The sequence below is a fragment of the Seriola dumerili genome, unplaced genomic scaffold (genome assembly GCF_002260705.1).
Source record: "Seriola dumerili isolate Sdu_G_001 unplaced genomic scaffold, Sdu_1.0 BDQW01000258.1, whole genome shotgun sequence".
Classification (NCBI taxonomy): Eukaryota; Metazoa; Chordata; class Actinopteri; order Carangiformes; family Carangidae; genus Seriola; species Seriola dumerili.
In genome coordinates this window covers 1912991-1929966 of record NW_019174513.1, presented here as the reverse complement: position 1 = coordinate 1929966, position 16976 = coordinate 1912991, and the positions used below count along the sequence as shown (strand labels likewise).

The window sequence follows — 16976 nt, the reverse complement described above, 5'->3', positions numbered from 1 at the left end:
TAGCTGTATTCAAATGATTGACAACACAATCACCCCCTCTCCCCTGTACCAATGTTTCAGCTACAGAAATGACAATACTTTTCATGAAATGTGTTACTTTCTATACAGCACTCAATCAAATGTTAAAATGAAATGGTTTAACTCACTACCACAGATGACTAATATTGTCAGGATGCAGCATTTGTCTCCATATTCTTTTACCCTCTTTAAAAAATAAAACTAGTGTTCCAAGGCTAAGCACAAGAAACTAACCATACAACAAAGCAAAAAATATTCATGGCCAAACTGTTTTCAGAGGAAATACTTAAATTTTGAATTCATACATGTGAATACGGTATAGAATATCATGGAAACGTGACCTGTTAAACCATGAGGGGCAGTTGTAGTGTTCATTATTCACTTGTAAAACAAAATGTAAAAAAAAAAAAAAAAAATCACAATAAGAGCACCAAAAGTAACTAAAAAAACAAAATTATTGGTAACCGTTACAAAAAACAAATCAATATTTAAATATAATTGTAACCACTTGGCTCCTTCACACACTCTGCATCAGACCAAGGCAAATTACATAAACCAAAAAAAAAGCACCAAATGTTAAGGAAGATGAGAAACAAAAGGTTCTAGTAACTAATGAAGAAATATTCTTCTCATTCTCCATCTGATCAGTGTCCACATTGTATTCCAGGACAACCAGGTGTTTTTATTTTCTCTTTCTGTCTTGGGAGCATCGTGGGCAATACCTGCATAACATGAATAAAAAATGACACATAAGTAATTTGCTTGAATGAGTAGCAATTCACACTTTTACTGCACACATTGAGAACAGCATAGTACATTACAGCCTCCATTTCAGTTGCAGTTCAGTTTCTTACCATTTTCCTCTTGGTTTGGTTGTCAGGCCCACACATGCAAAATGGAACCACTCAATGGAGCACTGGAGAATAAACAAAAATGGATAACATACTGTTAAGTGTCCTGCAAATGTAGCACTTAGTACAAAACAGCATTATTCAAAGTGCATCATCAAAAACAAAATCAATCTTTTCAAGGGGAAACAATGCATACAGTATATGTAGCGTGGTATTTCTTGCTCTGCCATCTGTGACCTTATCCACTAATATATATATATATATATATATATATATATATATGGGAGAGAGTGTACGTCTACTGTATTTATAATAAGTGATTATTCCAATGTAATGTTATTACAATTTCTATTTTTATAATTAATCTTATTTAATCCTCTCAATGTCAGGACAGTACCATAAAAGTATATTGTTATGACCTTTGTGATACATGAATGGCATTTGATGTTAATGTTATTTAGATAAACACAAACATAAATAAAATTATATTTTTGCTGGAGAGGCAGTCACATTTTCTGTGTTTGCTTGTGTTCTTAATTGTACTTTTCTTTTATGCAAAATGTCAGAAAAGGGCGATTTGGAATATATTTATACCAAAATTCCATCTTTCTTCTCCCTGAAACCTATCATCATTTTACTGATGGATCATACATTTGGGAATGTTTACAAATTTGTCATCCAATAAAATATGACTATCCACTTTCAGGCAATGCAATTGACCAGCAGTAGGAGAACAGATGCAGAATCCACAAGGTACAAAACTACATAAAATAACATAAACAGACTTTGGTTTGTACAAATGAAAATTCAAATGTGTAATGATGATGGTCACTATAATAATTACAATTTTCTCTAATTATTGTCTCGACTTCATAATTGTCAGATTTATTTTAAGGCACTTTACATGGTTAAGTCAACACCTTACAATATTAAAGAGAGAAACCCATCAGTTCCCACAATGAGCAAGCACTTGGCGACAGTGGAGAGGAAAAACTCCCTTTTAACAAACAACCGGTTGGGTTGAGGAGAAAATCAGCAATGTGCTGTGAGTTCTCATCATTTTTCTTTTTTTTTCAATCATCTTTTATTCCATTTATCGTTATTTCTTTTCCGAATATTTACAGTTTCCATTCAAAACATTCCAACGTCAATAACTGTAACTGTAATAGCTGTCTCTTTTTGCTCTTCAACAAGAGGCCTAAACAGACAAGGATAAAATATTCTCCACTTTGCCCTCCACCGCCTCTTCCATGAGTGCACCTGATGTAAGGCATTAAATTATTCACAAAAACAAAGACAAATGTCAGTGCCCTTTTTGTGGCATTTATCCTATCTACTTTTAAATTCTCAAATCAAATCCTTCACAGTATTAATCCCCATTTCCAAGATATGGGAAAATGACAATCCCAAAGACATTTGCACATTTGACCACTGACTGAGACAGAAAAGGGGCCACAAAACAAAACTCACATCAGTGTTGTCACAGCCGATCATCTCGCCATAAGAGACCTGATGACATAGACAGTAGGTGGGTTCGTTGGGGTCCACTGGCATGTCCAGCACATCAGACGGGTGCACATTCCCAAAGTTGGAGGAAGGGCTGTTGAATTCTCCTCTGATGATGGACCAAAAATATTTTAATGAGAACACAAGCTAACTCAGAATTATTAACTTCAAGCATGAAAGTAAACAACATCGGGAGCTGGACAGTAGATACACAACATACGGTTGAAGGAGTTTGACTTTCTTCTGTGCACTCTTGGGACTGCCATCTTCATCTGAACTTTTCACTTTGGACCTTGTTTTAGCCACCTTCTTTTCCTTCTGTCTGGAGTCACCTGGAATGGCAGCCACTTAAGCAAATATACAACTAAGTATGGATTTAGAAAATCTTACAATACAGAAACTTCAATACAAAAATAAAAAGACATGTAGCAAAAATAATGGACACACACCTTTCTTCCCCTTACTGGAAGTGGAATCATAGTCTGTGCTCTCAATCTGCTTTTCCTTCAGGTCAGCCTCAAACCGAGCCAGGTCTGTGTCAAGGCGTCTGATGTGCTTGTCGACCTGCAGAAAACAGAACTTGAGTAGACTGATTGTGGCGCATTTGTCATGTACATTCAACACAGTGGGTCTATATATTAAGTTCAGTTATTCTACTCATATGATCTACAGATGTATGTAAAACATTGGGTTTATTTGTAAGATACTAACCATTTCATAGGTCTGCATAGCCAGTTGCACCTTATCATCTCCGAACTCCTTGCATTTACTGTAAGACTGCTGAATCTGCCTCAGTATGGACAGCTTTTGCTCAGAGGAAAGAGTCCGGGCGTTGGCTGTGTATTCTTTAGCCAGAGAGTCTATCTGTCCTTTTAGATCTAAAGAAGTGACAAGGAGTAAAACTTCTAAAACAAGATACAAATGTAATTTCACTGTTTACAGAAATATACAGAAAATAATTGCAATCGTAATATATTTAAATATTAGGAGCTTGATTTTTTTCTTGTTTAACAACCACGGGCATTCATTTCATTTATGGCTATAAACAACACATGTTGAGCAATACAAGAAATAGCTAGGGTACTGGCTAAACTAGGTTGTGTATTTAAACATCGCTCACAACTTATTATACTGAACTGACAAAAGTTAATTATGACCTCGGGGTTGTTCTATAAAAATGTTTACAAACGGTTAGGGAGTTTGATTTACCAGAATTTTATTATTGGTCAGTGGAGTGGTTCCCAAATTGTTTGTCTTGTGACCGCCAAAAATTCAGTAATGTCTACTTATGACGCCTCATCATAAGTTCTGGCATTACTGTGGACATAAATTGTGAGCAGTTCAAAACAAAGATTGTCTTTTTGGAGAACTTTCAGATACCTGAAAATGTAAAATTTTTTGTGTATTTCACAAAAAATATAAAGAAACCCAAAAAGTAGAGAAAAGTCAGAAAATAAACTTAGTTTTGTAAACAAAACATTTCTTTCATATCCCTTTAATCCTCTTGTGACACCTAAAACTTAACTTAGGATACCTTGGGGGTCCCTGAGCCCTCGATTGGGAATCACTCAATAGATCTTATTGACCATAGTGTTACAAGATGAGAAGTGGCGTTGCGTTTAACAGCTTTATTTTCCCAAATTGGGTGCAGATGACTTTTGTTTTTACATCACTTCTGCTTCTGAGTAGACATGCACACTTATTTCAGATTTCTTTGTCTTACCCTCTGTGCGTTGATCTAGATCCCTCATCAAATTGAAGTTTCTCTGCAACTCGAACGGCAGGTTTTCTATGCCTGGTGAAATTAAAGGGAAAAGCAAAGCGTTTAATCCCACTTTCAGTGAGATCAACAGGAAACAATAATGGAAGCAGTATAGCTAGCAATATTTTATATGCGGACTGATGCTCCGGCTGCCATTAACCATAGCTTTTAAATGAGCTTTCACAAGTAGGTTATGGCAGTAAAAAAATAAGAGGCACAAAGGCATATAACTCTGCTTGTGAAGTTAATTTAAACTAAGTCATAATAGCTGGTACAGTGTGTATACTGTACACTCGCAGAAAGCATCCTTTCTTCGGTACAGTTCGATGCGTTATTCCAGCAAATAGACTGAGCCTAAACCCGCCGACCGTTAAGAAACGGTTACAGCACTCTGTTCCACTGGCGGGTTAACAACGACGTACAATACACAATGAAGCACACACACGCACAGCGTGTCAAATAGGTAGAAATATTTTCCAACATGATAAAATCATGATTAGCAGCTTACTGTCCAGATAGTGCTCCAAATACATCCCCGCCGCCATCTTGGAAAATGTAAACAACACAGCTTCCTGTCTGAAATGGACCAATCTGACTGGCTGTTTCCACACTCTTGACAACACTGGTGGACTTCCCAGCACAAATTCCCATCCTCACTATTGGTATGTAATTTAAGTGTAATATGTATCAATTACTTCAAATGTAATAAACACTAGCGCTCACATGGAGAGCCCTTATAACATAGACTGTATAGTACATGTGCAGTTGTGACCAGTCAAAACTTTAATTCAAGATAAATCTAATTTAACTCTGACTAATGTCAGTGGACCATTGAGTTCTATGGAGAATCAGGTTTAAGACAGCTAAAGTTCAATTTAGAATATCTGAAATTTACATTATGACTGATCAGAATTCAAACTAAGATATCTTCAACATAGTTCTGACTAGTTATAATTTCAATTAAAGACAGATTTTGGTGTTTAAAAAGTTACTTCTAGTCAAATTTCCATTGCGAATATCTGAAACTATGACCTATCAAAACAAAACTGACAAGTCAGAATACATTTGTAGATGTCTAAAATGTAATTAGAGATGATGATGAAACCTATTAGATGTGAACTGTTTTTCATAGCTCTATAACATTTAGCTCTAACCAAACTGCTGAGTTGCACCTCAAGTTGTACCTAAAAGGCAAGTAAAAATTCCCACATTAATAATGAATCAAACAAGTGATGAGAAAAATATCTTAAAAGATTTATTGTCTCACAGATTTCTTAAAGTTGTCCCACCCTGCAATTAAATCATCAAACACAATGAATATTCTGTAATACAAATACAAAAGGGAGGACTAAACTTAAATGTGAACATCATTGACCAGTCCAATCCATCTGTACATGGCCGTGTTACAATCATATTTGACACATACAGTATTGTTGCTCTGAAAGAACAGAGCACACCAACTTCGACTGAAGGGACGAGGATTTGGGTCTGTAATGAAGTTCTACAAAGCTCTTACATTACCTAGTACATTTTAAACTGTGTACAATGTCACTCTATGTCTTGTTTTTGCAACATGTGCTTCAACTTTCTGAATTTATTCTTTCCAATTCTGTTCTTGGCCTTCATGGGTGATTTTATCTTTTTGGCCTGCTTTTTCTCAAATCTGCTCCCTTCCTTTTTGCCAGCCTTTGATGCTTTAGTCTCCTCAGTTGTCTTCACTGCGGGCTTCTTGGCCTCCGCCCCTTTCACAGTCTTTCCATCCATCTTGGCGATCTTTGCCTTTTTTGGTCCAGTGGGTAAGTTCTTTTTGCCTTTTGACTTGATGTTTGCTTTTTCCTTGGCTGCTGTTCCATTGGTTTGGCCTTTTTTCTTTGAGCTGCCTGCCTTACCGGGGACCGTCTTGTTCGCCTTGTCACTTTTGGACGGTTTCTCCTGAGAAGATTCTGCAACTGCTTCCACAGCTTCAGGAGCTTCAGAATTCTCTTCTTCTATATGAGTGACAGAGACAGACGGTTAGCTTGTGATAAACACAGTAGCTATCAGGAAGACGGCTGTGCATTAGTCATAAAAAATAAAAAAAAAAATGTTACCTTTCCCTGCTGGTGTGGTTGGAATTACATTGGAGAACTTCTTCAGTTTGGCAACAAAAAACCCATCCATATTGTGGGAATGAGGGTAAAATCGCCGAGTGAGTCGCAGAGAAGGATGGAACCTGCGTTCTTTGAACCTAAAAGAATTGAAAAATAAATGTAGGGTTAAAGAAGTATTTGCATTTCAATAACTTGATTTTAAATTAACTTAATAATACTTGGTGAAAACAAACATCTCATTTACCTGGTGAAGCCTTCCTTGCCAAAGTCAAGTCCTGTGGGAACTAATTTGACGTTCCTTTTCTTTAAAGCATAGTCCACCACCCATTCATTCTCCTCCACCTAGTGGAATATATTTTAGATAAAAAGATAGATAAATGTACTTTACTGATCAAAATGGGAGACTGCATCATTAGCCAGGCCTTTCTCCTACATAATCTAAACTATGTTCATATTTAATGTAGTACACATGGCACAAAACTGATTCTGCATTTACACATACCATTATTGAACATGTGCAGTAGACCAGATATCCTCCTGAAGGTGACTCAGCATTGACAGAGTCTATGGCAGATAGAATCAGCTCTTTCTGCAGGTGAGCAGAGCGCTGGATGTCTGCCTCATCCTATCAGGAAGCAGGATCAGAGGACCACAGGAACAAAGTGTTAAAACATTATTTAACATCCAAAGTATATATCTATATGGGTGTATACATAAATGGTGAATGGTGGTTTACCTTGCTGGTCTTCACAGCTGGATCTTTAGCGATGACTCCTGTGCCTGAGCATGGAGCATCAAGCAGTACTCTATCAAACCCACCCATTACCTGTGGGCAAAATTTTCAACAAGTCAGTACAATTGATAAAACTCTGGAGTCAGTGTAAACCTCAGAGATGATCTTTTTCTAAAGATGTATAAATGTTACCTTTGGGAACTGCCTGCCATCGTAGTTGCAGACCACAGTGTTGGTGACGCCCAGACGGTGGATGTTTCCCACCACACTCTTCAATCTTTCAGCGTTAGCGTCATTAGCCACGATCGTGCCTGTGTTTCTCATCAGCTGAGCTAAAGGTGGAACGTTCACATATATCATTAAGTAGATTTAATTTGCACGTGAGAAAAGTTTGTATTTGCCTTCATTTATACTGGTCTACATTACAGCTGAAAGGATCTGTCAATTTATCAATTAATCGATCCATGCAAAGCTTATTTGCAAACTATTTTGATATTCAATTAATGATTTCAATAATTTTTCAAGCAAAAATCCACTGGTTCCAGCTTTTCAAAAGTAAGGTAATGCTTCTTTTTTGGGTTTTGAACTGTTAACTGGATAAAACAAAGCACATAAATGTGTCATGTTAGGCTCTGGTAAATTGTATAAGGCACAAAACAATGAATCCAATTTAGAAAATGATCAGCAAACTAATCATTGATGAAAATAACCAGCCCTAGTTGACATTAACACAGTTTCAAACACCTCATAAAATTACTGTAATCGTCAACTACACAATGTATAACTGCAGCACATCTTACCAATATAGGAGGTCTTGCCTCCTGGAGCAGAGCTCATATCCAACACTAACTCTCCCTCCTGTGGAGAAAGCGCCATGACGGGCAGAAAACTGGAGGCTCCTTGCAGCATGTAATGACCAGCCAGGTACTCTGGAGTTGCACCTGTTGTAAAATAACAGTTAAAGCTGGTGAGGCCACAGTCGGTCTGCGATATTTTCCAATAAAGATCCTTCATGACACAAGTCAGATCCTTGACATTTATGTACTGAAACTTACCTACAGGTACTGAGGAGTCATAGATCACCAAACCCACTTTAGACCATTTCCCCAGTGGATCAAGGTTCACTCCTCTGTTGATGAGGGCCTGAACAAGGAAAACATAGACCAACACGTTACACATGGGAGCACTTGAAGGCAGCATTTGACAGTATTTGGCAACAGTAGTCAAGTCACTTGATAAGCAGTTTCTCCTGGAGTTCATTGGTCTTTCTACATTAATGAAATGATCAAAACTAAAGCCAAAAAAAACAAAACAACTTCCATTGATTTAATTTACATTCCAAGTTCAAATCAAACCAGATGTATGATAGGTCTTCATATGTTTGAGCCAAATGCCCCCACTTCTATTTTTCTAAAAATGCTACACGGAGTATAATTTTTCTTGTGACTGCGTTTATTAAAGCAATACTTCGATGTCATTTCCTTGGACAAACAATTTCCTTACATCCTGTAAAACACAATGCTATTATCATTTCATCTGAGCTTTTTAGTGATTTGACCGACAAAAACCCAAACGAGCGTGAAACATATTATGCATTTTGTGAAAATATTGGAATTGGCAATTCAATCCATATCAACCAATCAAATCAATCAACCAATCCCAACCCGAGCAGTTACCTGTGCAAGGTCCCGCCTCCTCGTTTTAAGTGTGTTGGTCCGAATAGTGACAGGTCTCTGAATTTCATTGGCCTCAAGGAAATCAACCAGCTGTCAAGAAGAAAATAAAGACAAATGAAGCGAATAAATGTTCTAGTCATTTTAAATCAATCCACAATGTCAACTGGGTCTTGACGACAGCCACACGTTTAAATTTGTGTAACTCTGTACGTCATTCAGTTGCTATCGTGAGGAGAACTTCCAAAGAAAAATTTCCGAGCACATGCTTTCTTTAGCACCACAGGAGAACACACACCTCTGAGAGAGGGAAGAGGTCTATTAATTTCTCAATGAGGAAGTTGTTGTAGCTGTAGTAGGTGCAGAGATCTTTCTTCAGGAGCGAGATGTACTCTGCTCTCTCTTTGCCCTCCTCCCTTTTTGTTGAGAAATTACAAAGGACATCAATGTTGTCCTTTATTCTCTGATGAATTGTCTTCAGGTCTAGAGGCAAGACACCTTGAAAACACAGATGAGAAAAAAAAAAAGCTTTGATTGTTTGCAGAACAGTTAGTGTAAATCTGCTGCGGCTTGTGCTGCTTTAAAAAAAAAGAGGAGATAACTTTAAATCACTCACCTTCCTTCTCAGTGTCCTCTGCCCCAGGTAGCCTAAATTTGTCCATTTCATCTATGTTGGTTTGTACTGTGTCTTCTTCATCCATGTCAGCATCTGATTTCTCTTCATCATCATCATCATCACCTTCGTCGTCTTCCTCCTCATCATCGTCATCACTCCCTAGAGCCATGGTTTCTTTCAGCTTTTTCTCTTTCTTTGCTGCTCGCTCAATAGGAAGGAGCTAAAAATGTGAAATAAAAACCAGGAATAGTAATCACTAAATCATAACAATTACATTTGACAACATTAACAACCCTTAAGTTTTGTAAGATTGGTTGATTTTGTTGTAGCACCAAGTAGCAGTGGGAGGAAATCTGGAGTCTGGATTGTATCTGCAAGATTGTATCATAATTCTTGCCAAATTTAAAGTGGTGGTTTCACATACTTCCTCTCCATCACTTTCTTCTTCTGCTGCTTCATCTGCACTGCCGTCATCAAGTGTGCCGTAGTCATCAACCATTTCTTCATCATCATCATCATCATCATTGTCATCATCACCATCGTCATCATCATCCTCCTCCTCCTCCTCCTCCTCCTCCTCTTCCACTCCTGATTTTGCACCCTTTTTTCCTTGGTCTTTTCCTCCTTTCTTCTGCTGCTGCTGCAGCAGCAGCTCCTGTTCCTCCTCCTCGTCCTCCTCTTCCTCCCAGTGCTCTTCACTGTCATCCTCACTTTCAGGTTCATTCATTTTGCGCTTCCTCTTTGCTGGTTTCAACCATTTACTGTTCTCATCAGTGAATCCTTTAGAGGAAAAGAGAGGAACAAAAGGACTTGCATTAAATGTCTATTCTCATCTATTTTTTGTTTGTTTTTATCATTTCTTGTTCCTTAGAAAAAGAAATCTCACCAACATCATGAGTTACAATGTTTTTTTGAACCACAATTCATAGATGTCAAATTTCTGGAGCTGGATAATCCATCACAGTAAATATGAAGCCTTAATATGTTTTTGTCTATATCATATTTGCACTCCTATTTCATCCTGGCCAAATGAAATGTCCTATTGCATCATCATCATTTGTTGTATGTTTATTATCTGGGACATCACTTAATTACAAACCAAATATTGTTTGGTTTGTAATTAACATTCACAGAATGTCCTGCGTGTAAAGATGCCAATCTTTAGAATGGACAGAAAAAATGATGTGGTTACCTTTCTTGGGCTGTTCCTCTGCTACATCTTTTGGCTTTTTCAAATTCTGGACTCTCTTTGCAGCTCTGAAAAAAATGACAATATGAATGAGTAGCTTGTAAACACAGTAATGTTATTTCATGTTATGTGATCAGTCAACCTCCCACCTTTTCCTGCCTCTACTTGACAGACGTTTTGGTCCAGTTTCCTCTGCAAAGGAGTAAAAAATAGAACATCTTGATGAACAAGCCTAGATAATGTTTGGTCCATATTTACACAGTGAATACATGTTTGTTAGGAGAGCTGACAGAAAGGACACCATAGTCACCATCAGTTATAAACTTGGCCAACTCGGTCTCTGCTCCCTGTTGTTTCCTGGATTTTTTCCCTGGCCCTCTCTTCACCTTGTTGGTGGGATCCAACTTCCGACCCATGACTCCGAACTACACAGATACCCTGAAAAGCAAAAGAAGGCAAGTCCCTGTTCATCGTCTATTCAAAATAACAATAATGTCAGTGTGTAATAGCAGAGGTCATTTAGACCACGTTCTGTTGTGATGGGACTCATTTGCATGGGAAAAAAACAACTGCAGAACATCATATCAGGGAGGACTGAGTGAACCACAAGATGTGCATGATTTAAGATACACTTGCATACCTTTAAAGTTGCAGCATGTTGAGCTAAATCTAAAAGAATTGCAAACTATCCCTGGGGCACATTGGCCATTAATATAGAGAAACCTGACCAGTCACCACAAAAATATGATTAGGTGGTGTTTAACTATCTCACTAAGTTTTAAAGCATTATATATTTTGAAGAATACTTTAGTTAAATCTCAGGGAATTTATGGAAACATTTGTCAATGTGAATAAGACATATGTTATGGGTATATGGGTAAATTAAAAAATGTTTGTGATTTGTTCGATTGGAAATGGCCTACATCTTAATCCCTTTTATTAGCCACACATAGCACAACCCCAACAGACTGTATATGAGACTTATGATGATGCACTGGCACTTTTTAGTTTAGAGCCCCATTAGGATGTGAGGGGATCTTGATACTTAGATCGAATTCTTTGGTTCAAAATTACGAGGCACACAGCAGAAATGTCAAAAATGAAAATGTAAAGCAGATTAAGAAGGGGAAAAATCTGTGCTGAACTCAAGTCAACTCGTTGCCACAGCTTCAACTTTAAGACATATTCACCATGTTATACCCCGCGTGTATTTAATGTTTTCTATACAAAAACATTCATTAACATTCCTGAGGTCATCATACTCGTTACTTATATTCCCCAGTAGTTTGTGGCTATTCATTGCTAGAGACACAATCACCCAAATGTTGAATTATAACACGGCTGTTAATGAACTTTGGCAGTGACGGAGTAACGTAACAAAATAAAGACCATTTGCACACCGACTAATAGTTGACCCAACTCCACATGCAGTGTTTGTAAGTAAAAGCTAAAAGCTCCATTGTTAACACTGACTGACCGAGTCTTTTCCCTCTGAGTGAATCTCTGCATCAAACTTCACATACTCACCGATTAATCTGTCACTTTTTGTTCCAACGTCTGGCTGTACGGTGGAAGACCAAAAAATTTCACACGTGAATCTTCCTTCAACACGTTGTGGACAATCATCCGGCGCACATGGATGACGTAACGGTGGTAGCGACACAGACACGTGCACACGCATATGCAATTGAAGAGAGTTTTAAAAAAAAAAAAAATTGCAGTTTTTAATGTAGTTATCTACATTAACACACAAAACACAAAGTAAGCAGTAGTGGTCATTAAAAACTACATTTATGAATAAAAAACGTCCCAGAATAATCATTACATTTACTATATAAAAAAACAATCAATCTTGAGGTCTTTACACTCAAAATATATTATGGCCTATTTAACAGAAAGTTTAAAGTTGTGTTGATACTGACAACTAAAATATCGACATAGAATTTGTTCACAAAGTTAAGAGAAAAAGAGAAACTAAAACATTGGCGGGGTGTATGTTTTGTTTTTTTTATATGTAAATAATATTCATAGCTATATAGTCTATGATCTATGCACGTACCTCAGTTAATATAGACACTGACTCGTGAACGCGCACGTCTGCCATGACGCAGACCGTCTGCGACAGTCCTACAGGAGGCATCATGGCGGCACCTAATGAGAAGAAGCGTGGTCTTGAACATTTGGACGAATATGAACCTAAACCAGCCAAACACCTCCGCAGCCTGCACGACCGTATGGCAGAGCGGAGACTGGTTGTTATTCTGGAGGGAGCATCGTTAGAAACGGTGAAGGTAAGGCGCCAGGGGTGTGTTAGTGTGTTGTTGTGATGCCTGCTACATGAGGAAGTGACATCAGTAACCATACCTTTAAATTATTATTTTTTTTACAACAAGTCGGTAATAGACAGTCCAAATATGTTTGGTTTCTTCCAGGTCGGGAAAACATTTGAGCTGTTAAACTGTGACCAGCACAAAAATATGATCGTCAAAAGTGGAAGAGATCCAGGACACATAAGACCAGATATCACACATCAGGTAATCACTTATATATGTAATGTACTTCAAAAACATTTAGGTATAACTGCTATTATATTTCTATTTATGTCTGCAGGTCAGTGTGTTGTGCCTTGTTTAGTTAACATGTGTTTTGTGTTGCTGTACGTTCACTGTAGTGCATTATGGATTAAGGAGATGTAGGTAGACGTGACAACACAGACAGAAGTCCTGAAAGATGGAATTTTGTTCATCACAAACAAAACTTACTTCTTAAATATCTTATTTCCTTTCCCCAGTGTCTGCTCATGCTGATGGACAGTCCGCTGAACAGGGCAGGCCTGCTGCAGGTTTACATCCACACAGAGAAAAACGCTTTGATAGAGATCAACCCGCAGACCCGCATCCCAAGAACCTTCACCCGCTTCTGTGGCCTCATGGGTAAACTACCACCTCAGTTGTGTGTTTTTTAATTGTTGTGCAAGCAAAGTACAAAACAGTGAGTCTTACACCTGTGTCATTGTTTCGCATCTGCCTTCCTTCCTCAGCTGTTCCTAATCTTCCTCTTTTGTCCTCTTCCATCTTAGTTCAACTGCTGCACAAGCTGAGTGTCAGAGCCGCTGATGGTCCACAGAAGCTTCTGAGGATGATTAAAAACCCAGTGTCCGACCATCTGCCTCCTGGCTGCCCTCGCATCGCCACCTCCTTCTCTTCAGGAGAGGCCGTCTGCCCCCGGTCTGTGGTGCCAGAGGGACCAGCTGCTGTGGTGATCGGAGCATTTGCACATGGAGCGGTGAGGAATGGCTCTACACGGTGGCTGATCCACTGCTTTAATCTTAAAATATCTGTGTTACTGATCTCTCTGTCTCTATTAGGTGAATGTGGACTACACGGAGAAGACCGTGTCAATCAGTAACTACCCGCTCTCTGCAGCACTGACCTGTGCCAAGATGTGCTCTGCCTTTGAGGAAGTGTGGGGGGTCCTGTGACAAACAGGTGGTGGACTACTGAGGAGACAGGAGACTACACAGACATTTTTTCAGTGGACTAAGAATGGATATGCTGAAAACATGGCACCAAATGTCTGTTTCACTAGTGAGGCCATGTGGACTACAAGGATGATGCTGTTTGGCCGCCATGTGGAATACTCATTCATTTTTGTACCCAATCTTCCTTTTCCATGTTTTGTACAATTATTCATTGTAGTAACCAATTCCTGGAGCTATGGATCTCAATACAGTTCCATTAAAATGTACAATTAAATAATGTGTGGCTTGGTTTCATATGGACTATAGACTACATATGGCTATAGTTCAGAGGGAGGTGTCAGTATAGCACACTGGAGAAAAACCCTTACAGGGAGTGCTTGGATCTTCATACCTAACCTAAGTGTTCGTTATAGTGTATTAGAAGACACATTTTCAGACCAGCTGTCGCATAAAAAGAAAATGTACAATTTCAGTTTGCTTAAAAGGTTTCAGTTTATTAATCCTCGCTTCAAATTGTGCTCTCTAATAATAGTAAGCCCTTCTCCTGGCAATCTGACGCTGCCGTGTTTTTAATCGTGCTCTTGTTTTAGGAAGTCTCCGTCTTGATGGTTGTCTTTTCTGGGCAACTTTATACGGATGTTGGTTTCTCTTTGGTTGTCGTCTCCGAGTCCTTTGAGCCTTCCTCGCTGGCTTTCGAACCCGTGAAGGTTGGTTTGATGAAGGTCTGCGTTTCTTCCCTGCTGGCTTTTGCGACTTTTTTCTTGCTTTCGGCGTCTTCCTTCTCGGTTTGTGCGATCTGCTTGCTCGTTTGTGAGTCTTGCCTTTTAGTTTCCGTGATTTGCCTGCTGGTTTGCGAGTGTTGCCTCTTGGTTTATGCGATTTGGCCGCTCGTCTGCTCGTCTTGCCTTTTGGTTTGTGTGGTTTGCCTCTTGGTTTAGGAGTCTTTATGGCTTGTTTATGTGACTTTTCTGCTCCTTTGGGAGATTTGCTGACTGCTTTGCTCTGCCTCAGATCTCCTTTTGGTTTTGGGGATTTCACCGGGCTCGTCCTCACTCGTGTTGTGTCCGTCTTTTTCTGATTTTTGTAGAAAACAAAGTATTGAAAATTTCAAATAATTTACTGTTGACAGGACAAACCTGTTGTCTAACATTGAAATTTTGAAGTCAGGTCAACACTGAATGACAAGAGGGGAAAAATCTGCTGCTGTTCTCAGAAGGTATTGGCCACATCCCAACGTACCATATGTATAACATGTACAGAGCAGCAGCAGCAATTATCTGTCCTACTGCATGCCATTCAGTGTTGTATTTCCCTTTTAACCAATACCAATGTATTCACAAGTTACCAAATTAAACAGGCGAATGCTCTTTACCTTAGTGTTCAGCCTTAACGATGCATTTCTCGTAGTTTGGACGAGTGTGACATTATTAACCAGCCTTTTGGTCACCACGTTCACCCGCCTGTTGTTCTTGGTGACATCGTAGCCTCCAGCAGCCAGCGTCTGCTTGAGCTCCGCCATAGAGATGCCACCTCGGTGTTTGCAGTGGGAAACCACGCTGAGGATGAGCTGGGAAACCTGATGTGAGGCCGGCTTTGTCTGTGCGGTGTTTCTCTTGGATGCATTGTCAGCCTCAGTTTGAATCTGATACTTGAAAAGCCGAACGGGAGTCTCTGAAGAATTAATAAAGATGAGAGAAGGTTGTGTGACATTTTAAAACAATGAATAAACTAAATTAAATAGCGGATAATAGAGAGAATACTCGATTTGTATCTCCAAGGTCCTTATTCAAATCATGGCTTCTGTGATGGGATAAATGTAAACTACAGTCTAATATATATTTAGTCATAATCTGTCAGTTAGAGCTAATATTGGGGAGGCTGAGGTTGAATCTACATTCTACAAATAAAATCTCTACATTGTGAGTATTTTCTAAGTTGATTCCAGAAAGTTTTTTTTTTCCACTCATAATATTTGAATTTGACCTTTCACCCTGTAAACTGCAATTGTCCAGTCTATTAAATGTTACAAAATATTTTTAAAATCCTCATCATTTTTCCCTGAAGCCCATGTGAACATACTCAATTCGCCCTGAGCATCAGTTAAAAACTGCAAAGATGTGGGGTTTACTGTCATAAAAAAATTATTTAAATGATGAATCCTTTATCAAAATTGTTGCCAATTAGTTTTCTGTGAATTAAGAATAATCCACTCAGTAATGTCTGCTGTAGAGCACTGGCTGGTTTCTGGGTACCTGGGGAAATAATGAAACTATGCTCAGTGGGGGTCAATAAGGGTCCCAGCAATAAACCTTTCCCTGGGAGGTTAAACCAGCTGTGACCTTCATGTTAGGAAATAAAAATTTACATCAAGTGTCACAGAGTTAAATACAACTTACACATGTCTTAATTAAAAAGTGTCAAATCAGTGTATCAAACTAAAAGCTATAAGCTAGCTACCATTAGCTAGAATAGCTGTATTTAGCTGTTACTCACTTGGCACAGACACTTGTCCCTTCTCCGCCGGCTCCTCCTGGTCCTGGATGGCCCGTTTCAACAGCCGGCCCAAACGTTTGGCTCCTGCTTTTCCGAGGCCTTTCCCAGTCGGAGGTTTAGTAGTTCTGCCCACTTGTTTAATCAGCCTCAAAGGTGTATTTTCTCTTGCTTTAATGTTGATATTAACATTTCCCTGAGCAATCCTCTCTGAGGCTTTTTTGGCTGTGGCTTTACTCCGCATGTTTCCTGTTGGGCTGTTTCATATTTCAAAAAGAAATCTGAAATCTGAGAACTCTCCAGCTGATTGTTGGAGAGTCTGACAGGCACATGATATGGCCTGATTTTCAAACAGCAATTTAGTGATTTGATTTTGAAAAATAACAGTTCTTAAGTTGCTGTGGAACTGCTGGAACTCAGTGGTGGAAAGTAACTAAGTACATTTACATCGCTACTTTGTATTTCTACTCTTCTATTTTCATCAATATTGTATTTTTTTCACTGATTTGACAGCTTTGGTTACTAGTCACTTTATAAATCATTTTGTTTTGTTTTAAATTAAACTGT

The 16976-nt window shown here is 38.7% G+C and overlaps 4 protein-coding genes across 5 annotated transcripts; 1 reads left to right on the top strand and 3 right to left on the bottom strand.

Annotated features, from left to right (window-relative positions):
• Positions 1–448: 448 nt before the first annotated feature.
• On the bottom strand, positions 449–4687 carry ing4 (inhibitor of growth family member 4). 2 transcript variants are annotated; one of them, XM_022756668.1, is made up of 8 exons: positions 4646–4687; positions 4099–4170; positions 3087–3253; positions 2825–2939; positions 2596–2722; positions 2340–2484; positions 873–934; positions 449–740 (listed from the first exon to the last, which is right to left on the bottom strand). In XM_022756668.1, the coding sequence occupies exons 1-8, from the start codon at positions 4680–4682 to the stop codon at positions 701–703; spliced, it is 765 nt and encodes a 254-aa protein (XP_022612389.1). In that variant the 5' UTR covers positions 4683–4687; the 3' UTR covers positions 449–700. The 2 variants fall into 2 exon arrangements, with proteins under 2 accessions (XP_022612389.1, XP_022612390.1); XM_022756669.1 differs by having other exon boundaries at positions 2596–2707.
• A 680-nt stretch (positions 4688–5367) lies between these two features.
• On the bottom strand, positions 5368–12060 carry nop2 (NOP2 nucleolar protein). The gene is made up of 16 exons (XM_022756598.1): positions 11966–12060; positions 10749–10876; positions 10588–10630; positions 10442–10506; positions 9674–10029; positions 9250–9469; positions 8932–9131; positions 8637–8726; positions 8016–8103; positions 7761–7901; positions 7153–7292; positions 6964–7053; positions 6730–6852; positions 6472–6569; positions 6228–6364; positions 5368–6125 (listed from the first exon to the last, which is right to left on the bottom strand). The coding sequence occupies exons 2-16, from the start codon at positions 10852–10854 to the stop codon at positions 5686–5688; spliced, it is 2337 nt and encodes a 778-aa protein (XP_022612319.1). The 5' UTR covers positions 10855–10876; positions 11966–12060; the 3' UTR covers positions 5368–5685.
• A 500-nt stretch (positions 12061–12560) lies between these two features.
• Positions 12561–14152, top strand: emg1 (EMG1, N1-specific pseudouridine methyltransferase). Its single transcript, XM_022756678.1, has 5 exons — positions 12561–12729; positions 12871–12972; positions 13230–13371; positions 13518–13723; positions 13806–14152. The coding sequence occupies exons 1-5, from the start codon at positions 12580–12582 to the stop codon at positions 13917–13919; spliced, it is 714 nt and encodes a 237-aa protein (XP_022612399.1). The 5' UTR covers positions 12561–12579; the 3' UTR covers positions 13920–14152.
• A 132-nt stretch (positions 14153–14284) lies between these two features.
• Positions 14285–16653, bottom strand: LOC111230022 (histone H1-like). The gene is made up of 3 exons (XM_022756551.1): positions 16413–16653; positions 15292–15590; positions 14285–14993 (listed from the first exon to the last, which is right to left on the bottom strand). Exons 1-3 carry the CDS (start codon positions 16651–16653, stop codon positions 14442–14444), a joined length of 1092 nt encoding a protein of 363 aa, XP_022612272.1. The 3' UTR covers positions 14285–14441.
• Between the last annotated feature and the right edge of the window lie 323 nt (positions 16654–16976).

Coding starts and splice junctions, on each gene's coding strand:
- emg1 (XM_022756678.1), top strand. CDS start 12,580: ATGGCGGCACCTAATGAGAAGAAGCGTGGTCTTGAACATTTGGACGAA. Junction 12,730..12,870: donor CATCGTTAGAAACGGTGAAG/GTAAGGCGCCAG, acceptor GGTTTCTTCCAG/GTCGGGAAAACATTTGAGCT. Junction 13,372..13,517: donor CCGCTTCTGTGGCCTCATGG/GTAAACTACCAC, acceptor CTTCCATCTTAG/TTCAACTGCTGCACAAGCTG.
- nop2 (XM_022756598.1), bottom strand. CDS start 10,854: ATGGGTCGGAAGTTGGATCCCACCAACAAGGTGAAGAGAGGGCCAGGG. Junction 10,507..10,587: donor TCAAGTAGAGGCAGGAAAAG/GTGGGAGGTTGA, acceptor CATTTTTTTCAG/AGCTGCAAAGAGAGTCCAGA. Junction 6,853..6,963: donor CAGCTGTGAAGACCAGCAAG/GTAAACCACCAT, acceptor GCTTCCTGATAG/GATGAGGCAGACATCCAGCG.
- LOC111230022 (XM_022756551.1), bottom strand. CDS start 16,653: ATGCGGAGTAAAGCCACAGCCAAAAAAGCCTCAGAGAGGATTGCTCAG. Junction 15,591..16,412: donor GGGACAAGTGTCTGTGCCAA/GTGAGTAACAGC, acceptor TTAATTCTTCAG/AGACTCCCGTTCGGCTTTTC. Junction 14,994..15,291: donor CGTTAAGGCTGAACACTAAG/GTAAAGAGCATT, acceptor TACAAAAATCAG/AAAAAGACGGACACAACACG.
- ing4 (XM_022756668.1), bottom strand. CDS start 4,682: ATGGCGGCGGGGATGTATTTGGAGCACTATCTGGACA. Junction 4,171..4,645: donor TTTGGAGCACTATCTGGACA/GTAAGCTGCTAA, acceptor TAATTTCACCAG/GCATAGAAAACCTGCCGTTC. Junction 2,723..2,824: donor TTCCAGTAAGGGGAAGAAAG/GTGTGTGTCCAT, acceptor TATTTGCTTAAG/TGGCTGCCATTCCAGGTGAC.